The 24159-nt window shown below is 33.2% G+C and overlaps 2 protein-coding genes across 2 annotated transcripts; both read right to left on the minus strand.

Annotated features, from left to right (window-relative positions):
- Nucleotides 1-226: 226 nt before the first annotated feature.
- On the minus strand, nt 227-3948 carry LOC141814644 (uncharacterized). The gene is made up of 11 exons (XM_074702580.1): nt 3833-3948; nt 3591-3761; nt 2946-3059; nt 2758-2874; nt 2160-2642; nt 1705-2066; nt 1533-1632; nt 1231-1290; nt 1031-1114; nt 828-950; nt 227-603 (listed from the first exon to the last, which is right to left on the minus strand). Exons 2-11 carry the CDS (start codon nt 3651-3653, stop codon nt 310-312), a joined length of 1800 nt encoding a protein of 599 aa, XP_074558681.1. The 5' UTR covers nt 3654-3761; nt 3833-3948; the 3' UTR covers nt 227-309.
- Nucleotides 3949-15215: 11267 nt separating this feature from the next.
- Nucleotides 15216-23860, minus strand: LOC141814936 (methionine aminopeptidase 1D, chloroplastic/mitochondrial-like). The gene is given in 11 exon segments (XM_074702896.1): nt 15216-15480; nt 15892-15939; nt 17303-17400; nt 18038-18117; nt 18385-18456; nt 19937-19978; nt 20054-20215; nt 21090-21321; nt 22539-22608; nt 23735-23800; nt 23803-23860. Coding segments are annotated over 11 exon segments (1053 nt in total). The 5' UTR covers nt 23834-23860; the 3' UTR covers nt 15216-15328.
- Between the last annotated feature and the right edge of the window lie 299 nt (nt 23861-24159).

Raw genomic sequence — 24159 nt, forward strand, 5'->3', positions numbered from 1 at the left:
ATGCTGCATCAATCGTTTTATCTTCCAAGCTTGATGAACCTCTCTATGCTTGAAGGTATTTGTTGTTTAGCATTTGAGCAGTCAGTGAAAGTGGATGATTAACATTTATGCTTTGCAAATGGAACAGAAACTTTCTTGTTATATATTTTTGTTGTATGATCATATGAAACAAACAAAGGAAACACAATGGCAAAAAAGGTAGAAGCACAAAAGTTTTTTCTTTTCTTTTTTCTTTCTTACAGTGATGTCTACATACAGAGAGTTCCAACAATTTGATGGAGCATTTTGTACTATGGAGGAGAGAGATTTTTATGGGGCCAAAAGGTACCTGAATCTGAATTCATAAGGCAGAATCTGTATTGTCTGTGGAATCGCACTTCTCTTGCTCTCCTCAAGGCATTTAAACGCTTCAGACCTCAATTGACCTGGTAGTTGTAAACATACCCAGTCCATTAATGACTCAATATCCTTGGCAAAATCAAGCAGGTACCAGTGAAGCAGCTTAGGAATAGCTAATTTGGATATGCCAACTGCTGCTTGCAAATAATCCCTTTTAGCTGTTTCTAACTCCTTTTCGACTTGCACAGCAGTGTACACTCTCACCTAAACAACCACAATAACAAATGTAACCCAAATCCACAGAAGGTCTATCTAAAAGAAGTGCTTTAAGACATAGGATTAAGCAATCTATTATTCTTTGTTCAGATTTTGCTACAATAATTGCATATGATCTTCAGATTTTGTTGCAATAATTGCATCTGGTCTTCACAAAGCTTTTAGTTGCAGGCAAGCATTAATAGCACAACCAAGTAGTTCAGCAAACTTACAGCAGGTGAGGACCAACTTCCACATGACAGAGCAAATGTGACTAAAGGTTCTGGCCACTCCAATCCGAAGACTCCTCGTATTATTGTGCTCTCATTTTTTGGTCCTTTAGTGGAGACTTTTGCCTACATAAATGAATGGGGTTATTTTCTCTGATGACTGCAATCAAGTTCCTGAGACTTAAGTAAGAGAAAGAAAGACTGACATTCTTGATGTGATAAGGCAATCTCAATATGAAATGTTCAATTGTCATTGCACTAAGCAAGTGGCTTCCCACATTTATCACTGCCTGAAATGAAAATGATGGTAAATATAAAGAGTTCTTAAATGGTCAAAGTAATAGTTTATAGAACAGAAAAGCCATCTGATGGGTTTAAGGGAGAACAAAGGAAGTGAAGATCATACTTTTGGCATCAATGCAACAACCATCTCAGGTCTCGTTGGTATTCCTTGCTCCAGAAAGGCCTATGATAAAATCAGTAATTTAGAATGCCAAAAAAGAAGAGAAATGGTTTGAAAGACAAGAAACATTTGGATCATAAAAGTCAGCACTAGAACAATCTAGTAAAGAATTTGAGAAATTTCATGTGATTTGACAGTTGACAATTTAACTAGAAACCAATCACAAGCTATTATCAGGAGCAACATCTTCAGCTTACTATTAACTGTATGTTTCATTCAATCCAGTAACTAGGTAATCAACTTACGTTCATCATGCATGAATTATATATGTTGATCCAGAAAGCAAGCTTCTGCCGGTGTGTAAGTTTTGATATGTCAACTGATTCAAGCTTTCTGAATAAAGGCCTGTGCTTGAAAGACGACGATGCCATAAGAAATTAAACAGTTAAACCATATAAAAGAAATGTTAATACTCGCTTTAGCCTGTGCTTGAAAGATGATGATGCCATAAGAAGCTTTTGACCGTTTGAGCTCACATCAACTGATCGAAAATGCTTATATGGACCAATATCTCTCTTGCCAAACTCAGCACATATCTCATAAGGATCTCGGGAGTCCATCCCCACAATATTCTCGCAAGAACCTGAACTTGAGGAAGATGTTTCCATGTCATCTGAACTCTTAATCGACAAGAAAATGTTCATCAGGCACTTCAAGATATCCTCAGATAATTTGTTTGGGTCACTAGATTTGTCCAACAGCACTTCATCTGAGGCATCAGACAAGATCATTCCAACACCTTTTTTATCCATTAGGGCACATTCTGGCTGGACTAACAACTGAAATATGATTAGTATTTACACTATATTTTCCAAAAAAAGAAAACAAATTGCTTTAAATGAAGAATTTTGGAAGTGGACAAAGAAATTTACCTGTGCATTAGCATGCTTGTTCTCTGTGGCAGCAACTCTTACTTTTGTGACTTTCTTTACTGGGGATTGCTTAGGATTCCTACTGAAGTTAGAGACCCATTGATTCTCTTTTCCTTGTTGATTCTCAGAAAAATCCAAAGAAGAACTCTGCTTCTTGGGTGTCTGCTTAACATTCAGTGACTCATTACGTAAAGATTCAAGTTGCTCGACATCCAAAGAATATCGTCTTGAGTGAGTAGGTTTTGCTGAGATCAAAGATTCACCATTTGGCAACGTACTGCATTGTTTAGGCTGTTCATAGAATTTGGAACTTTGAGAAAGTTGTCCATTCGAGCTTCGATCAGTTGCATTTCCTTTGATTTTCTTGGAGGTCGAGAAGTAGATGGCCTCCTGATAAAGTCCTTGCCGAAAATTAACTACCTGTTCTTCAAGTCGAACCACTTCTTCTTCCAACACAGCTACTTCAGCTAGAAGTTCTAGCGTCTTCAGACAAAGGGAAAGTAAAACAGTTATTCTTCTAGAAGAAGTAAAATGTAACAATTGAAATTGAGATTTTTATTTGCTTAACAGATAGACAAAATGCATGAAGAAGAGTTACTCGAGAAGGAAGATATGGAGGGAGTCGAGGAAGAGCGCCCAAGGGTCTGGTGAAAGCTCTCTCCAAAGCTCTGTGGACATTCTCTTCCTGTCTAAGCTTCTTCTTTAGCTTATCAACCTGCAAATGGTTTATATGTACAGAAGATTTAGCATGAAGGAGATCATAAATGTGCGATAAAGAACTTTTACATCTTGTTCCAAAGCAATCTTTTTTTCGCTTCTTGACTGTCGTCTGTTGAATCCTTCTTTTGTGCCAATTGACTTGTTCCCCTGCATCTCGATTTTTTTCTCCTTGTTCGTTTCCTTCGCAAAATAAACAAAAAAAAACAAAAGGAGTTTGTTAGAAGAGGATGAAAGAAGCAGATTGAGGAAGACGACGACAATCCTTCTCATAGATTCCGTTGAACAAGATTCAATCGAATAAAGAAACAACCACCCGTTGAGAAAAATCAAAATACAAAAAAAAAATACCCATCTCAAATTCATATCAGAGACGATTCCATCCCCCAAAGAAGCGGACTTGCCCAAGGAAAACGAAGAGCCCATTTGGCAAGATGATCTAAGCCGCGATTTTGTCTCAGAAGATGAAATTATCGACAAAATGTAGAAAAATTCAAAAAGCCCCGCCTCGAAATCACAATCCCAAGCACATGCGGACGCATCAATTCCTTCCCCCAAAGATCCCACTTTGTAGTCAGAAAAGACCACGAGGAACCCAGAGGGCTCTCGTTTCAAGCAAAGCAGTCAAATTTGAGAAGGAAACAGCGACATGAGACCAAAAACAACTGTAACCCTTCTCGAATTTGATCAAAAGGAATCAGCCAGCCAACCTACTTTAATTCGCCTCACGGGGGCTTTCATCGTCTGCGACGTCGTCCGGACTCTGCTATTACCCATCGCCTATCCGTTCTCTTCTCCGCCACCCGAAACCCACCAAAGCCGGTACAGAAAAAGGCTGCCGATGCGAGGAGCCAACGCTGCGCTACTCCCCAGCAACAACAGAGCCTATATACGTAAGCAGCCACTGACGAGATCAGAACGCAGCCAGCGGCATTAAAGAATGTCTTAAATCAAACCTTGGAATTCGATCCTATTCCCTATGCGCCGGGAAGAACACAGCAAAAGGGTGTCCACGGAAACCAATTTCGGACGCCATTAATAAAATTGAGAGGAGAATGAGACGACGACGACGAAGAAGAAGAAGAAGAAGAAGCGTAGCATCGCGCTTGTCTTCTACTGTTGTGTGCGATGTGATGCGAGCGATGCTTCGTTGAGCTGTAAACAACTGGGGGAAGGAGGCGATGGCGACGCATATTTATTCGGCCTGCTTTAGGCTCACCGCGACGCAGTGGACCGCCGGGGTGGGCACGTAAATGGCTACGCTGCCGGCGCAGGATAGCGAGTTTCTTTGCGGGGGCAACGCATGGGACCGCGCAGGTTAAGGTGGTCTGCAGCCACGCGGTCATCATTAGATAACGTGCGAGCTCGTTTTACAAGTAGTCCCTCTAATGAATCGAAAAGAAAAAAGAAAACAAAATACAATCATTTGCCATTATTTTTTGTAAAAATTATTAATCCCAAATAGAACTAAAATTATATTAAAAAATAATCATAAATGAATATATTTTTATAAGAATGAAAAATAAAATATTCCCTAATGATATCAAGATAAGTGACGAAATGATGGGATTTTAAGAGCAAGTAAAATATTCTAATTTTACAAATTATGAAAATAAATTATAACATTAAATAATGGGACGAAATTGTTCTTAAAAAAATGATAAATCTCAGTCAGTCTCATGGACTCAATCCCTGATGGTGATCGGTCCGGCATACGATGGCCAATCCAAATGCTCAGCATCTTTTGATTGTGTTTCCTATTTGGAGGAACATTCCTGCAAATACACCGTAGTTGGGGATCGAACTGCGGATCCCTAGATCATAACCCGGATGTCCTACCGTTGCACCATTGCCCCGGGGACTCACTAAATTTTCTTAAGAAACTAGAAAACATACAATTAGCCATGATAATTTGCTTAAATTAAATAATCATGTTAAAAAAAATGTGATTAGTTAATGATATGATTAATACAACACAATTAAAATTATCATTACTAATTACAAATGGATAGGTAGATTGAATGAATTGAAGTGAGAGGCAGGGCAGGTGAAATAATGAATAGTTTCTTTTTTGGTGCCTACAAGCGGGCGTGTCTCTTACAAGGCACTGTGCCAATAAAAGTCACCTTCTTCAACATATTTAATTTTACCATTAATTCTTGGCGGTGACACTTGTCTTCTTCCTAGTAGTAGTAGTAGTATTAGAGCAACCCTAAACCGTATGGTAAATTATTTAATTCATCATTATCACATGTAGAGTTGATTGAATTTTACATCTTTTTTTTAAAATGCCTTCCTAAAGTTTTTAAATTGATCTTTTCCTCTTCATGGTTTTGATATGCTCGCACAAACTAATTTACTCTTTAAATTTAAGAATTTTTACATTTTAAAGTTAGAAATTTAGATTACAACTGAAGGATCGAATAGAAACGATAGGGAAGGTGAATATCGCTAGTATTTTTTATTTTTAAAATTTATCTTTTCTTTTGAAACTCAGAACAACGTAAATAAGAAAGCAATACAATACATAAGAATATTGTCATTTACTTGGTTCATAATCTTCTGAACTGCTATTTCAAAGCCTACGATCCGATGGTGGATTGCTTACGAGTTGACAAACACTAATCTTCTCCTTCCGAAAAACTTTTTTGAAGGTGAAGAAGGCTATATTTTATATATCTAGATTTTGAAATTCAAATTGGTTTCTTAGTCGGATCAATGCCTAACTTTATCTCAATATTTATTTGGACACATCTCACTGTTTTCTTTTCAAAAGAACCTTTCCAAAACTTACATGTCTTACCTTCTTGCCAAACATTCAGTCTAGCTTACCTGTTTGGGTTTCCTCTGCTTAGCGTTCAATCTTTGATCTATCAGGTCTTCTTTTGATTTGATATCCAAAACTTTTTCTATCTGGTGTCCAATCTACTTGATCCCACTAAGATTTTTTATTACCTAGTATTTGATCCACCTAACTTATAATAGGACTTTCCTATTAAGTAGCTTGTGCACTTAACAAATACATCATATCACAAGAACTTAATTTTAAATTTTTTATCAAAATTAAAATATAAGTTCGATTATCTTATGTTTCCTCCATCAACAACAACTTTATGTAAAAGTGGCCTTTGAGAGCACCTTTGCTTTCATTGCTTTCAATATCAAGGGTGGCATTATCGAAACACAAGAAAAAAGGAGATAGGAGAGTGAAAGGAAGGAGGAAGGCAAATGCATGGATAAAATAGATTTGGTTTTATCATTCAAATTATATTATGTTATGGACAATATAATCAATAACTATTTTTTTAGAAAATAAAATAGTTTTAAGTATAAACAAGAGTCATGAAATAATTATTTAAGTTCGTGGGATGATAACTTTAGCATATTAATAAAAAGGTATACTTATGTTTGACACAAGAATTAATTAAGTAAAAATAATAAGAATTGCTATTTTAACATTTGGAAACCAAACAAAAGAGTGCATAATTAGTTATAAGAAAGTTATTTAATTAATTTATCTTCTTAAACTATATTATCATCTTCTATATGCATATAAGATCCTAGCCATATCAATGGAGTTATATCGTTATCGTGTCAAGTTGAACGCAACACAACGTACCCTTTCAAACTAATCGCTAAATCAGCATGAACATGCATGTGGCTCATATGTGACCCGAATCCATGTCATGCTTAGCTCAACATGTGCGCGAAGACCCTACCATTTAACTCAACTCATTCTCTAAATCATGCTTAGCTTCTAACGACTTCTTCAAAATATGCAATTATTATTTTTTTAAAGATTTCATCTTTAATTAATTAGTATTTTTGTTTCTTTTCTAATTTTATGCCATCATCTTGGCCATGTAGATCCAATTGGAAAAAGACTTAAAAAGTGATGTGCATGTGCTTGAGCGAGTGGAGACAGCCATTTTTCCAACTCGTCCAAATCCCACTCACGTGACTCTTGTCACCGCACATGATTCAATTATACACATGTATTATTATTATTATTATTATTATTATTATTATTATTATTCCATGTATTTTCCATTTCCCCAAACTTGGTTTTGTAATTTTTTTTTTCTTTGAAAAAAATAATCGTATAATTATTTCATTTTTAAAAAATTAAATAAAAACAGAGTTTTAATTAGTAGTTGAGCCCCGTTCTGGCGTTTCATTAAGTAGTTATTTAATTAGATTTGATTTGGTGGGGACCACAACGGGCCCTACTGATTAAAGGGTGGTGGGCATTGCTAAACTATATATATATCCTACTGAATTTGATAAGTGGATCGATGTTAGTTGCTAAATTAACTACAAATATGGATTAAAAAGGTGCTTAACTGCTCCATAAGTTAATCTTTAAATGATGATTGTGTAGACTGTTCCGGTCAATACATCGTGAATAGTTTAAACTCGATTCAGAACTACTGATGTACACGCTCTTCAAAGAGAATCATCTGAAGAGATGAGAGGAACTGAAAAGCACTCAAAAAGATGGTTAGAATGGTGTCGAAAAGACCCCAACAAGTCACTCCAACATTCAAATTAGAGTTCGGCGTGAAGAAAGAGTTTAATTACTCGAGAAAATTAGGGTAGATACGTGTGCATACCTGTACCTATGGACCTGAGTTACTTTTTTTTAGTAGTTGATCTCCGAAATATTAATATCCGTTTAGGAAATATTCTAAAATATTCATTTCAATTTTTTAGAAAGATTCTGAAATATTTGTTTAAGAAATATTTCTAGATATTTTCTTATTCTTTTAGGGGAAACAGTTTTAGAGTTTCTTAATCTTAAAGATGAACTGATTTTATGACTTTATCCTTGATAAGGTGTCATCGCCCTGCCGTATCATAGACCTATACTTCTTTTTGTTAATTTTAAATTAATTTTTTACTACTACTTTGTAGCTTTACTCAACCGATCGATCAATCCATGTAGAATAATAGATAAGAACAAATAAGGCCATTGAGATGTAGTCTAGCTAGTGTGGTCCTTCAACACCACAAGCAAATTTGATGCTATCATTTTGGATCATATAGGACCAAACAAAAAGTATATTAGTCATGACTGATACTAATTAATAATATAATGAATTTTAATTAAATTTCATATATATATCTACTTGAGGCAATCTAAAATTGTTTTGTAGTTAGTTCGGATGATATTGTTGGATAAAGATCCAAAGGCCATCTCATATTTAATAAATCTTCAGATGACATTCTTTTTTTCAAAAAATAAAAAATTTAAATATTACTTTTCAAAAATATATTTGCTTTTAGTATTGTTATAGCAACTTATAACTAATTGTAGCTACTACAATATAAAAATTAATTATTTTATTTTAATCAAAATACTCTTTATTAATTTTGTTAAAATTATTTAAATTTTTATCAAAATTACTTTAAAATAGTTGTAGAAAGCTACTAAATAGTTACTACACCGCTATAGAAGTTTCTAAATAGCTATTATACAATTATAATTAAACTTTAAATCCTAAACCCTAAAACTTTAAATCTTAAATTCTAAACCTGAATACTATTATATCAAAATACTCTTTATCAACTTGATCAAAATTATTTAAATTTTATCAAAATTATTTTAAAATAGTTATAGAAACTACTAAATAGTTATTATACAGTTGTATAAGCCACTAAGTAGCTGTTATACAATTATACACAAACTTAAATTCTAAATTCTAAAACCTTAAATTGATTTAAAATAATTATAGAAGCTAACAAATAGTTGTTACACAATTATAACAGTTATTTATAATATTCAACGTTGTTGTATTAGATGTTACATGTTATAGCAATTATCAAGTAACTGCTATACGTTATAGCAATTAGTCATAGCTGCGATAACAATGCTAAAAATAAGAGTATTCTAAAAAAGTGGAGCGTTCTTTTGATTATTATTTTTTTTTTGAAAAAAGTGCGTCCATATGATGATTCGATAAATCTTGAGGGCCCTTTTAATTTTTACCTGTATTATTTAATTTGTTTACTAGCTAATAAAGTATTTTTTATAATGTTTAATAAGTGGATTAATTCTTATAGGCAAAGATAGTTGTTGAATCATTTATAGATATTGACCTGAGGTGCTCAAGAGATGATCATTTTTACAAATGTGTAGATAGACTTCTTTAATTCTCTTTCTTGTTAGATGTTTGCAGTGTGTGATCTCGATTTACAGTAGTTTAGTCAATACTTTTTACAAGGAGCATGCTCATTTTATTTTTATTTACAAGGTATATGGCCAACAAATTTTTAGATGTACATCATATATTCTGCGCATCAAATAAATTCAAGATGTGAGATGACTCCTAACGTGATACCTTAGTGTCATTAATTGTTTAGATACCATATACATACATTGTGTGGATTTTAAACTCTAGTTGTTTGAAAAAAGTACTCTGTCATTTATCACTACACCATGTGCCCCGTGAATAGGAGTTGGATGGCTTAGCTAATCCCAAACTATTGGATTTGGATAAGTCATGGTACTCAAACAACTTAATTTGCATGGTGGTTGAGAAAGAAGAGATTAATGCTAGCACTTTCAATATTAATTAAGAAGGACAATTTTAAAGGATATTTTTTATAAAATGTTTTAAGAAAAACTAGTAATGTTTATTGTATTGAATGGCATTTGATTGGTTGGTGGGTTTGCAATTTGTGAATTTATGATAATCTTATAGAAGTGACATTGAGTTAGAATATTGGGTGATATGGACGATTTTGAGAAGAAGAAAAAAATATGGATAGTGTTGGCACAACTTCATGTTGACCTAATTAAGTCGAGTGAGAGTTTGATAACTTGTGTGTTAGGATATAATGATCCAATATAGGGCAAGCTAGAGTATAGCATGGATGCGAGTTTGACCTAACATGTAGGTTCCACTCAACTTGGATTTGGACTAAATTGGATAGGTAACCTTAAAATTGTGTACACATAGATAACCCTTGGGCTTGGGAAAATCGATGTAGGTTCATAACAATAATATTCAAATTTTTCATTCCATACTCTTGACATCCTTATTATTCGTGTGATCGAGAAAATTCTAGGATGAATGTTGCGCATTCAGAGCTTCCAAAGGAAATATACATTTTAGTAACATTGTTTGTTTCTATTTATCTTTCGTATTAGATTAATTGTTTGTGTATTTGATAAATCTTTAAGAAGTTTCTCCTATATATATATATATATATATATATATAATAATTGAATTTAAACAACTGTCATTTAATATGCACTAATATTCTCAATTAAATACTACAAAAGTCAGAGAGTCTCAAGATCAAGATCTTGATGCAATGTTTATGATTTTTTTTTTTAAATGTAGGCATGTGGTTTTTATTTTTAATTTTTAAAAAATAGCTGACCATTTACACTTTGAACTGTTCCTTCTTTGAGCAGAGCAGATGGCCAAATCATTAAGCTGAGACAACCTGGCCAAAGATAATGTCTAATAACTAGTTCAGAAAAAAGGTAGCTAATATGACAATGAGTTATTGTCATTACATGGAAGTGATTAATGATTGATAAGGAGAAGTTAGGGATTGTTTTTCTCCAACAATCCACTTTCAAAAGACCTATTTTTTATTTTTAATTTCTTGAAAATAAAAAGGAAAAAAAATAATGGTGGAATTATAGATGTCCCTGATGAAGGCAAAAAGGGAGGATGAGTTTCTAAACCTGCTGTCCTAATTTGTTTTCTTGTTTTACAATGCAAAGTAGGTGGAATTTTGATGAAAGATTAGAGGTTGGGATTCATGCATGTAATAGTGCTATTAGTAGAGTTAATCTTGTTATTTTTATTTTAAATGAGATAATCTAAAACCAAACTATGATTTGGATTAGTTTAGTTTGGTTCGATTTAGTCGATCGGTTCGGGTTATGGATACTCACCTCTACTTGAAGGAGGAGGAGGAGTTCAATTTCGATAATTTTGAAAATAAGGGCTTGAATTTGGACTGAGCTTTGCACACTAGAAGCCCAAAAAGGTGACAAACCTTTACAGCCTTTTTATGTACCTCATGCTCTATGAAAAGAAAGCAGAGTTGGCTAGCAACACACAAAAATTAAAAGGTTTCCCTTTTAACACAAGTTAGAGACATATTAGAGGTTGAAGAAGTGGTTGAAGTTCAACAGTAATGAAGAAGGTTGTCTGAATGCATCATCTTTAGTTTCTTCTTATTTCTGCATGCTCAACTGGATTGGATTGACTTAGTTGACAGTAGGGCTGTAATTACTGAAATGTCTGAGAACATATTCTTCCTTTAATTATGAAAATAAATCTAGCAATGAAAGGATAGCTTTGTTTTCTATAGGGTCCTCAAAGTGTGGTTCAAGTGCCCAATTGACTTGATGATTGTTGTTGCCTTTGCTATTTACTGTTGTTGCCTTTGCTCATTAGAGGGCAAGCTCTATGGTGTTGTCAACTCCTGAACAACTCAGGAAGGATTAAGTTTCGAATAGCTTCTATTGACTGAGCAACAAGTTGTGAATAGCTCCTCCAAAAAAGTTGTAGTTGCCTCATCTTCTTCATCTCTGCATTTCTAATTTGTCACTGACATCATGTATCAACAATGTGACATAGTATTGAAATTGTCTCACTCCAATCAGTCACTAAAACTACAGCCCCAACTAGAATCTAAACCTTGATTCAAACTGTTGTTCTTCTACCAATAAGTCAAATAGGACAAGCCTTATCAACACATGGTGATTCCAATTTAGTTCGATGGAAATTCATGATTGCCAGGGGCATTGCAACCTCCAATCGATCCAAATATGAAACCTCATCGCGATATCAGACAATCTTCTCACTCAAGCTTCTAGTACTGAACAAATATGGCCTACTCAGTTAGCCTAAACAAGATATGCTCAACTTATCTGAGTCAAAGCCCATTGTTCAATCTGAATTTCAGCCGAGGTCAAGGGTCAAGTTACAAGTACAACCGCATCGAGGAACAACCTATTTGAAGCTCAATAATAATTTATACTCCCAACAGCAGGGAAAGTTCTCATTTGACTACTAGCTACTTGATGCATGAGCACCACCCTTTCTTCACTATGACAACTTGTGTTTGGTACAAGGTCTTTGGATGAATGGTCACAACACAACAAACAAGGATCATTTCAAGATACCACTTTCGTAAAGAGAATTGGATGGACAAAGACTTCTCCCTCAAAGATCACGAGGAATTTCTTAAGATATTGTTTTCTTTTGAACATCAGAATCTTGGTTTTAGTAAGTGAGAATGGATGGTTAGTTTAGGCCTCAAGAAAGTTTCTCTTTAACAATCATATCATTCAACACTGCCACAACTGTTGATCTTTTATTCTTTATTCTCTGTTTTCTTTTCTTTGTAGAACATATTCAGTATGATTTCAACTGTTTTAAAATGATTCAATTAGTTCAAAATGTTCAGAAAGAAATTTCTTGGTGAATTTCTTCTTTGATTCTTAATAGTCAACACACTGAAAATACTAACCAAACACTTAGATTTGAAAAAAAAGAAGTTACTGATAATAAAAGATGAATTAGTACATGAAAACTATAATCTCAAATTTGAAGTCATTTGGAAATTTGGCTTTCTGTATTCTCAAACTCACACTTTACATCACTATAAATAGCCTTGGAGAGATGGAATGGAGGATTTCAATGCCAAGGATAGTAATCTCTTGCCATTGCAAGGATGAAGGCAGCAAAAGGGATTATTATCCTTGTCATCACATCGATCCTCGCAAGCGAAGCATTCTTCTCGAGTGAGGCAAGGCATTTGGCAACGCGAAAGCACCAACCAACAACGTTAACATTCAAGCAAAGTGAACCTCAAAGTGACAAAAGGATCATAGCTAGAGAGACAGTGAAGGTGCACAAAGGCAAGACAGTTAATCGTCGAGAGATCCTTTCCACTATAGAAGATGTTCGACCCTCAATGCCTGGTCATAGCCCTGGAGTAGGCCACAAAACTTACAATTGAACGACTAAGTATTAATTGCATGTACAATATTGTAAGTATTCATGTACCAAAGTTGTGTTAATCTCTTCATTTGATGGATTCAAGAATAAGAGTTATGTCCCTCTTCAAGTGTGATAAATTAATTAATAGTCTCAAATTTGTAAAACCATAATAAAAAGCTTCCTTTTGATATAGTTAATCTTGTAGTCTTACTAATTCTTAAGGTTAGGTGATCATGAAGACATAATGAGGTGGTAGAAACGGTTGTCAACATATATATATAATGAACTGAACTTCCAATCTTTATGAACCGTCAAACTTTAAGTGATGAACCATGACACCCTAGTTTAGATTCACATGGTGAGCTATAAGCTATTATAAAGCTTTATAAACTTCCATGATGGTGTAGTCGAATGTTCGAAATGGCTATTAGCATGATGGTATAGGCAACAAGTTGGATTTTGTATTTTGATAGAATATCAAAGCCTAAGACATTGGAGATTTTGACACTCTAGCTTAATTTCACACGATTTGTCGTGGGTTAACATAAATATTATAATTTTAAATGAGTGATCTGCTACTAAGTTAGACAAGTTTAAGTATTTTAGGTTAGTAGTTGAACCTAACAAATTAATGAGATAATTTTCTTATTATGCAAATCATGGCACTAGGAAGTTATAATCATAATATTGACCAAATAAATTCCATATGGGCTACAAATATTAGCAAGGAAAATTTTATTTTATAAGGAATAGCTTACTTTAGTTAGACTGAAAATATCATTTTGTGTAGATTTTGAACAACAGTTGGCTTAAGACTCTTTGATTAATGGATTAATTGAATCCATGATTTGGGGAAAAAAAAACAATGGAAAGCATGGATTAGAACCAAGGAATCTAATCCCCACCCTCCTCCATTGATAGAGGACTTTGCCTTTAGGTTTCACAGAATTTATATATACCAAAGAATCCATTTAGATGCATATTGCTTTGATTTAGTTCAAGATTCATGGTTGACTTTGAGGGTTTTTTTTAATAAAAAAGGTTTAATTTTGTTACTTACAAAAGGTAGTCATTTAAACTGATCCTTGTGTTATTTAGATATATATATGTGCCTAATCTAGGAATTGTTGTTATATAAAATACTTATTTCTTTTTTTTAAAAAAAAAATATTGATTACAATATTTCATCAGATCTGCTGAAGAGTGGCATCCTTCAATTTTTTTAAATTAAAAATCACCAGCAAAAAAATAAGCCCAAAATAAACTTCATTTGCCATTGAACAAGCAACATCCTAAACATTTTGAACGCAACTGATCAAAATCTTCAGTTGAAAAACAACAAAAAAAAAATCAACATCGTTGCTCGTTTGATATCATAATTCTCAGAGAGGGGGAATAAAACTCATTTGTACAAACTCTTTAATGTTCAAGTGTTCAACAACCTCTGTGCATGCCTTGAGGCTTTGACAACTCAAGGTGAAAAGTCACTCACTCCTTGAAAACGGACTCAAAATATGACAGATAGAATAATGATTATTTTGAAGGTAAAAAATTAAAAGAGAATTATAGAGAAAATAAATATGAAAAATTAAAAAATAAAGAAAAATCATGACAGCCATCTCTAGAGTTTTTGCCAGAAAAAAAATTTATTTAATAATCAAAAATCATCTTAAAATAGCAAAACATACATATAAATAGACCCTAAACCAAATTTTAACTTGAAAAAGTCAAAAATACCATCAAATTCTAAAAATTAAAAAATATTATAAATAGTAAAAAATATATTTAGAATCTTCGAAAATGTATTAAATGACTAATAAATTCAAAAATGGATCGATATGAGTTTCACTTGGTGTTTAATAAAAATCTTTGAAAAAACTTTGATTAGAAATTGACTGATCTCGTTCTAATACACGAGTCAAAAATTATGATCCATTAAAATTCAACTCCTCCTACATCATCCCTACATCAAAATAAGATTTAGCAATGGTTGGGTCCCATGTACTTGGACAAGGAAAAACCATACGAATGATATCACATGGTATGACATAACCCTATTCCACACAAAATAGAAGCTTATATAATATAACATCTAGGATCGAATCTCACGAGAACTCATGATTTGTCATTCGCCCTACCATGTGTCTTCTGGCTGTGTATATGAATTTACCTCTCTCGATATCTGTGAAATCGACTCTAGGAGGTCCACTGAGTGACAGATCTATTATATATATATATATAATATAATATAAAACAAAGTACAAAGAAATATAATGACGTATATTGATTTGCAATTCAAATTGCTATTGAGTTCGTCTCGTTCTTTCAGTTTGATAGAAATTTAAAGAGATTGTGTTTTTCAACTATTAATATTTGTTTTTATGTTTACTACGAAGTAAATCTATATAAAAATGGTAGTTATGAACACTAATACAAGTTTTAATTTTTTAAAATTCTCTATCTCAAAATTTTCATGGATTACTCTTGTACCTTGGTTAGTATTTCAGCTCCATTTTCAGTAATCAGTATGGTATGCTCAAACTGCGCCGATAAGCTTCCGTCTTCGGTCACTGCAGTCCATTTATCGTCCCATATCACAGGTTTTGTGCTCCCAATTGTAAGCACAGGCTCTACAAAAGAAATGAATACTAAGAGTTTAGGGTTGATTTCTGAACACAAGTTTAGTGACAAAGGAAAACGTTGATTGCTATGTTTGCCAATCTACTGTCATCAAATTTTTCCTCAATCATGTTGTCTTTTCCGCTGCTTGCTAGAAGTTGCATTATTATATGCTCACACATAGAATCCAGATCTCAAAACTAACTCACAATATACAATTTTTCAGTAATGAATAAAAAAAATTGCACGCACGTTACTTCAAACGAGTATTGCAAGCATAAGTCGACTAGATCTATGGCTTTCACCAAACTAATCAGTTGCACTATTTACATTTCCTTTTCTAGATATAGATTATGTCAAAAAAGAATAAATATCTTCTGCATGAAATTACCAAAAGCAACAAGATAGAAATTGTAGAGTACCTATAGTAAATGTTTGACCCAGTTGCATGCGCCCCCACTCACGATTTCCTGATAAGTAAGAAAATTGATAAAAAAAATTCTTAATTTGATCCATAGTAGGTTTTTGTTAAACACAATGAAATAGAAAAGGCAAAATTGACTTTCAAATATGAAATAATAAGAAGTCCTAATAATCAAAATTTGATCATTCACTCTTGAGGTAAAGTTGAATATGTAGAGATATAGAGTCAAAAATAACATATATTACTTGACTAATGAAAATGGTATTGGAAGGAGATTATTCTTATTCCCCTACTGGATTCACTCTGACCCTCCTACCCAATTTAGCCTCATATGATACTCAACATGTAGCTTATCTTGATGGATTGCTTGACTAATCATTTCTGGTTTTGCAACTAAAAATGACATAAGAGAAGATTCCCATCTTCTGGTCTGATCACGATACCACAATACAGAAGTATATGTATGAAAATGTTAGTTATCTGCTAAACGTCTTCATTCATTAATTCAAAATTTTATTAATCTGCCTATAATAAATTCTCACTTCAGTTTTCGTGCTTTATTGAACTGGTATTCGTGCATATGAAACTATGGATACATACGGAAGCATTTATGAAATAGTTGATATATTATGTATATATTTTAACAATCCTACATATAGGCTGGAGTAAGATTACAAATGTAAAATCAAACAGATAAATCAATTCACAGAAAAAGAATAAACTTTAAAAGAAGTTATGCATTAGCTAGTAGATTATCTACTAATATTTCCCAATTCAAATGTAAAAAAGAAAAACAATCCTACATATTCAGACTGATCCAACCATCTTATAAGTATCTTTTTTTTTTGTTAATTCAGTATATTCAACTCTTGTGATCCAACTAATCTTGGAGGTGGATGGCTCGATCCCACGGACCGACCACTAGGTAAATCCAGGAAGCGCAGATGACAACCCAACATCATGAGTAGTTCGAGCACTGTGGACGTTTGATATGCCCTGCGAAAGAATCGAACCCTCATTGCATGGGTATACCATCCTACCGTTTACCATAGCACCGTGCCCTAGGTGGGTGATCTTGGACAATGGGTAGTCAATTAATGATTTTGACTTCATCGATTTTTTTCATTAATTGGAAGGTTGTTTTTCCACTGTTCTTGTGATTAACTGATAATGTAAGGCACCCAACACCAGGCTCAGAATACATTTACCCCACTTGGAATTTACAAAGTTAAAAGCTTGATGCTATAAAAAAAACTCAATTTCAATTTCTACTGGCCATTTATTTCCAATGTGTATATACAATTAGAAAACAATGATTAAGTTTCTGAGGACCTTTATATTTAATGTGCATGGAATAAATATAGGTCAACTTAGTAACTTTATGAGTGTTGCTGAGTCAAAAGACTTACTATAATGAAGAATAACAGGATCGGCATGAAATACACGTCCAACACCATGACCAACAAAATGCCGAACTATGCCAAATCGAAACTTATCTGCATGATCACTTGACAAAATTTAAATTGTTAACATATAATTCAATTGTCAGTTTCATATACTAATTAGTACTTGAGAAGGCAAGCAAGAAAAAAATGATTATACTGAACTTTGTAACTGTTACCAATACTTCAACATGGCATATGTTAAAGATTACAACATATAAAATTGGTTCCCTCCATAATACAACTTGAGTTTTTGAACTAGGTGGTCATTCAATCACCTTTACTATCATATTAAATTAGCAATTTTGAGTTAGAATCTGCATGTATCACACATTACTTTTTACCACAAATCTAACATTTGGTGATATTATCAGATTGGATAGGTGTTTTAAATGTGTGCATTTATGACATTTAATTTGGTTCTCCTCAACATAAATGAACTTTTATGAGGTACTATGATATTTAATTTTCTCCTAGGATGTGATTATTCTGATGGAAGATGAGGGAGAAGAGGAAAAGATTCACATTACATATAAATATCCATCATTTATCTACATCTTTGTTTCACTTTCCCTCCTCTCCATCGTATCCTCCATCCAAGTAATTGGAACCTTAGTGTCCTTTTCTAAAATAGGATGTGTGCAACAATAAGCCCACAATTAATTGCAACAACTGAAGATAAAGATATTATCAAGTACATACTGTATTGTTTTTCCAATTCGATTGTACTCCACTCCAGGTGCACATATTGATATTGCTTTGAGAAGACACTCTCTTGTTACCTGAAAGACCTTCATTAAGTATTAATCATACTCCAACTAACTAATTCAATTTTGTAGCAAGAATCACAGTAAGTGAATTCATCTAATAAAAGCATGAATTATGCAATAGCAGCAATCTAGAAGGAGCATTAAAAACTGAAAACAAGATTAGCATGAAACAGAATCCAACAATATGCTGAAACCCAAGCTGAACATAAATTTGTTTTAAATGATTGTAACTCTTCCACCAACTGATGAAAAATATGATTCTTGCAAGTTACAATTTACCTCAACCAGCTGCCTTGCATCCTCATCAACATTGCCACAAAAGAATGTGGCAGAAGTATCGCCATGATAGCCCTACACAGCAAATTAAGTCTCTGTAAGATAAACTGGAAACTTATATATGAAAAAGAAAAAAAATGAAAATTACAACTTGAAAATGAGAAATTAAAAAACTGTCAGTCTATTTGTTTATACATGTACGGAAGATGAAGAAGGGGAGTTTTGACGCAATAGTAAAGTTGTTGCCGTGTGACCTAAAGGTCACGGATTCGAGTCTCGGAAATAGCCTCTTGCAAAACAGAATAAGACTACGTACAACAGACCCTTCCTCGAGACCCCGCATTGGTAAGAGCTTTGCACCAAACTGCCCTTTATGTACGGAAGATGAAATATGTGGCCATAAAAGTTGAGTACCAAGTAAATATCACTTCCAGCTTACACTCATTAATGTAACATGTATGTTCCATCAACAATAATTGCTAAATAATGACATGTCCCAACTGTCAATAAATCACAGAACCAAGTAGACTATACAACAAATACAATTCAAGATTCAACAATTACCTAAAAGATGATAGCCGAGAATAAGCTAAACCATCTTAGGTTCTATGAGAATGAGTTCTGACATGATACTACTAGATGTATTCTTCTCCTATGTGATCATAGATGTCATATCAGAAGTTGGTCACTCCCTATTTGGTCATTAATGTAATGTTTTAACTTCCAACTGTGACTCAAAGAATGCAAACCTGAAATCCTAAACAACTTGGGAAGCACACAAAATTTGAATATCCTAACATGGTGAAAATTTTTAAAAATAATTAAACTATTGTATAAGCCTTTTAACTTCCAATCATGAATGAAAGAAAGGAAATTTTTATCAGTCAAAATTCAGATATCCTAACATGATGAATTTTTTTTATAAAATTAAACCATTATATTGGCACACATATGCTCAAATATAGTTACATTTAGGAGAAAAAAGTCAAAATTTGGTTTATCTATGCTCAAATATGCTGATTTCCAAAAATGTGCAATGCTCTATGCATTGACCAGTAAGTCTTAAATCCCCCATCTGTGTGCACTATAAGCTCAGTTTTTCATCCTTGGGTTGTGACAAGGTAGATCAACAACAATACTAGAGTACGAACTAGGCTAGGGCCTACTTGCACATCAAGGGTGCAGGCTACACTAGAACCTATGGTATAGATTGTCAATCTCTTATCCAATAGGGAAACAGTGGATAGTAGGACAGCACATGGCCACAGGACCTGCATCAATTGTAGGGATCCTGCTGATTCAAGTTTGAGTATTGGACTCCATAAAAAAAGTCATGCAACTTAAGAATAATGGTTCCACATCATACTGGTTGATATGTTATCAGTAGTATGCCACACGGTTTCAAGTTCAACAATGCAAAATAAAACCATGCATAGACTAGCAGCAATAAATGAGATGTGAGACAAGTGGACAGACAATATCAAAATTTATTACAAACATCACAGTGAACTATGGATCTACAAACATAGAAAGACTTAATGGTTCAAAAACTTACATTCAGAAATACAGTAACATCAATATTGATGATATCGCCATCCTGACATCCAGATTGGAAACAAGTCATAAAAACAATGGGGTAACAATATAAAAGTTAAACACTAAATTGCAGCACCTCAAGAGGACGGGAGTCTGGTATCCCATGGCAGATACATTCATTTACTGATGTGCAAACACTCTTTGGAAAACCACCATAGCCAAGAGGTGAAGGATATGCTCCATTCTCAATGATCATTTGGTGCACTGCCTTGTCGATATCATCAGTCGTAGTGCCTGGCTGAGAATAGATATGCATTTCAGTTCTCTAAAGAATCATTGGAAGTTAAAACTTTGAAGTGATGGTAGTTCCAAAAAACTTCTTATACAAGATAAGACATTGTAATTTCCAAATGACCTAAGCAAGATGGTCAAGTCTTAGTCTTTAAAGAAGATATTAGTATAATCACCAAACTCAACAAAAAAGGAGTAAACTTTAGTCACCCTAAAAGAGGCAACAAAATTCCAATCTAATATATGAGCATTGAACTAAATAAATGACCACCTCATCATTCACATTACACCCTAGTACGCATTCTGAAATTATATACATAATGCATATAAAGCTGATGCATGTAATTCAAGGATATGCAACAGTTTTTTCTTAATATGATTTTTTTACAATAATTCCATCTATTTTATGAATAAATAAAAGGAATAAAATCATTTTGGAGAATTTTTCTGTCTTGATCAACAAAAATGTGATATCAAGTGGGAGCAATAATATTTATCTCAAACTTCAGGTGCAATCTTAGTCAGAAAAAGTACGTCGAATATTAACAAAAAAATGTTAAAGTATGTTCAACAATCAAATAAAGGTTTTGACAATCAGCCTCCTTATTAGGAATAATTTATCTTTAATCTATTCTCTCATGACTCAATCAGATATTTAGAAGTGACACACAAACACATAAAAAGATCCATTAGTTGACAGCATATAGTTGGGAGATTATGGATGTTAAATGAAAGGAATAGTACAGAGGAATTGAACCTTAGTTCTAGTCATCATGAACAACTTAGATGGTATTAAACTTCATTTGAATAGAAAGTATATTCTATTATAAGTTGAATATGTTAACTAAAATTGATAATGTTACAGGAATAGTAAACTTCACCTGAACAAGTGTTCCAGCATATTCCAATACTTCTGCAGCAAGCCTTCCAGATGCTCGCATGCCTTCCATTCCCTTCTCATCGTGAATCTCTGGTTCCCTAGCAATTCCTGGAAGCTGGGGGGAGTTTACATATGGAGGCTTCATTATGTGATCTGGAACAGCAAGAGGAGGAGAAATTTTTCCTGGTTGCAGACGTTTGCATTTATTGTTTACCCAATCATCTTTTCTCTTGCTAAATATAATAAACACGTTGAGAAAACATCCATTAATTCCATATAATGAAATATAAGCTGCATAATTTTCAGATCCCAGTGGCCAAATTTTTTCTAGAAATAATCAAATAAGATATGTGTCATGGGCAAAAGACTTGTAAAATATGTAAGGGGAGAGGGCCTACTTGTAATTATCTATATTCGTCATAATACATATAAAAGGTAGATGGGGGCTACCTAGAGTTCCTTGGAGAGGAACAATTTCCCCTCATTAATATGAAATAAAATACCCATTGTAAGTGCTGTCTGACCCTAGTTGATATAGCTACAGGGTAGAACTCAAACACACAGATACAATCATCCAAGTGTATTGATTAGTTGAGGTTGAGTTAGGACAGGAAAACCTAAAAATTCAACTTAGATATGGGACTTAAATGTCTCAACTTGGACTGTGCCATGATTTAATATGTTTCCAGCTCAGTTATGGTCCAATTCAATCAGATCCAGTTATCTATAACATCTTTGTAGTGTGTAAGCCTCACACACAAATATTTAGTTAATGTGTCTTTTCTAATTGCTTATACAGTCAGCATAACAAGTACAGAATGATGCAAAACCTAAATTAGAAGTATGAGAAGCCAAACAAAACAAGTTAACCAAACAAACTTGAATATTGAAATACTAGTATGTACATATATTGAGTGAACTAAAAATCAAAGCAAACAATAAGTTACTACTTTTATACTGCTGAGATATCTGATTATGGTTATATGGAACAAGAGATACTACAAATGAACATCCCACAAGTATCTGCTAGTTTTCATGAAGAAACCAAGATTTTCTTTTATTATTTATTTATATATTTTGCTGATATGAAAGAGATGATAACACAACAGCAGTGGCATAGAAAATTTCCAAATTACAGTGTACCTTTACAAAGAAAGAATACCACAATAACCACAACCAAGCCTTATCCCACTAAGTGGGGTCGGCTTTTACAAAGAAAGAATGAATGTAATAAACAAGACTAAATGCTTAAAAGAAAATATTTTATGCCAAATCACATTTATTAAACATTAAAAGTTTTGGAGGCATATCTGAGAAATTGTCTCATTTTAACAACTTATACCTATTGCTCCATAGATGCCATTTTTCTATTGATTTGCACAAAAAGAAAAGAAAAGAAATCTGAGAAGGAGAAAGCAAGGTACTTTAGCATAAAACCTAAATAAAATACCTTTTATTGAATAAAATGTCAGCTAAGTTATAGAGAGCCCTTGAGAATTGGATTGATGAATTCCTAATTCCTGTAAATTATATTTTGAAAATGTTAGTAACAAAGATAAAACAAAATGGAATGTCATCACCAGAGAACATAGTATGGATGAAGCTTCAAAAAATCTTTATTGGTTTCCTTCATGTCATACATGGGTTGTCATCAAGAACAATGATTTAAATACTTCTTTTATAGGATTATGCAACATAGTAAGAGCAGTAGGACTAGAAAATGATGACAATGCTAACTGATATACACACGAATCATGCCCTGCCAAAATATTTATATACCTTTTCAAACTATTGAAATAGCATATTTACCATTACAATAGTTAATATTGCCCATATGCAATTTCAAATCTATAAATCTCTTATAAGTACCATTAGTTTGAATTAAATTTATGTTAATGGTGTTTGGTTAAAATTATACCCAAAATGTTCTTATTAGTAATTAGAATTTAAAAATTGTTTATTTCACTTTTTTCTCTCCTTTTTTTACATTTAATTTCATTTTGATTTTTCTTCCGCATTCAAATGTCATTCTAAAATGTATAACTGTAATCTGAAAATATTAATAAACATAATATATAAAAAATAATCAGAATATCAATAAACGATCAAATACAAAAACATAAAATATAAGCTTAAAGTTATGAGAAATATTGTCCGTCAAAATTATCTTGTTCCTTTTTTAAAGAAGAAATAATCGTTGATGACATTTATGCAAGATTTTACGTTTAACAATGATATATTTAAAAAAATTAAAATTTGATGTGGTAAATATGCAAACCAGTATGTTTATAAGAATATACATACAAAATTTTGCCATTATATAAGCCCATAAATAATGGTACAGAGGAGACAGACCACAAAATCATCATGAATCCACAGGTGCCTCATCAATAGACCTTCCCGAGTGTACAGGAAAAACAAAGATCAAAATTTATGATTCGCCATCATATTTCGCCTGATTAAGATCACACTAAACCACAAAAATTTCTGGTTTTCCCAGTAACGAAGAAAGTGCCAAACTTTCTACTTCCAGAAAACTATAAAATCTCGCGAAAAGGGTAACAAGGAATCACACAGCGAGCAAAATGGTTGCAAGGATCGTAGGAAGAAATCGCGTAGGGTTAGGGAGTAAAGGAGGGTGTGGACCTGCGTTGCGGCGGAGAAAGGGTACGTGAGAGCAGGCGAGGCGATCGCCAAAGAAGGAGGAGAAAAGCGAGGTTTAATAGAAGATGCGCACGCCGCCATTGCTGGTTGACTATCCCTTGGTTTCTTCGCTTTCTTCTTCTCCGATCACGAATTGGACGTATACCATCGAATGATGGGTTTATCTGGTACACAAATATAAAAGATAATTCAATTAACCCCTTAAAAATTTATTTATTTTTAATTCGTCGAGAAAAAAATCCTCACTTTTTTCTATGGAAAATCAATTTTTTCTCATTTTTATACAATAAATTATTTAATGTATGCAAAAATATATCTTGCTAGTTGTTTATAAATTCTCATTTTATAAGTCTTTTTTTCACTCAATCAATTATTAAAGAAGAAATTTTTAAAATAAAGGCTTATCA

Source organism: Curcuma longa, chromosome 21 (genome assembly GCF_044706935.1).
Source record: "Curcuma longa cultivar G26 ecotype Majalengka, Jawa Barat chromosome 21, ITB_CL_G26_1.1, whole genome shotgun sequence".
Classification (NCBI taxonomy): Eukaryota; Viridiplantae; Streptophyta; class Magnoliopsida; order Zingiberales; family Zingiberaceae; genus Curcuma; species Curcuma longa.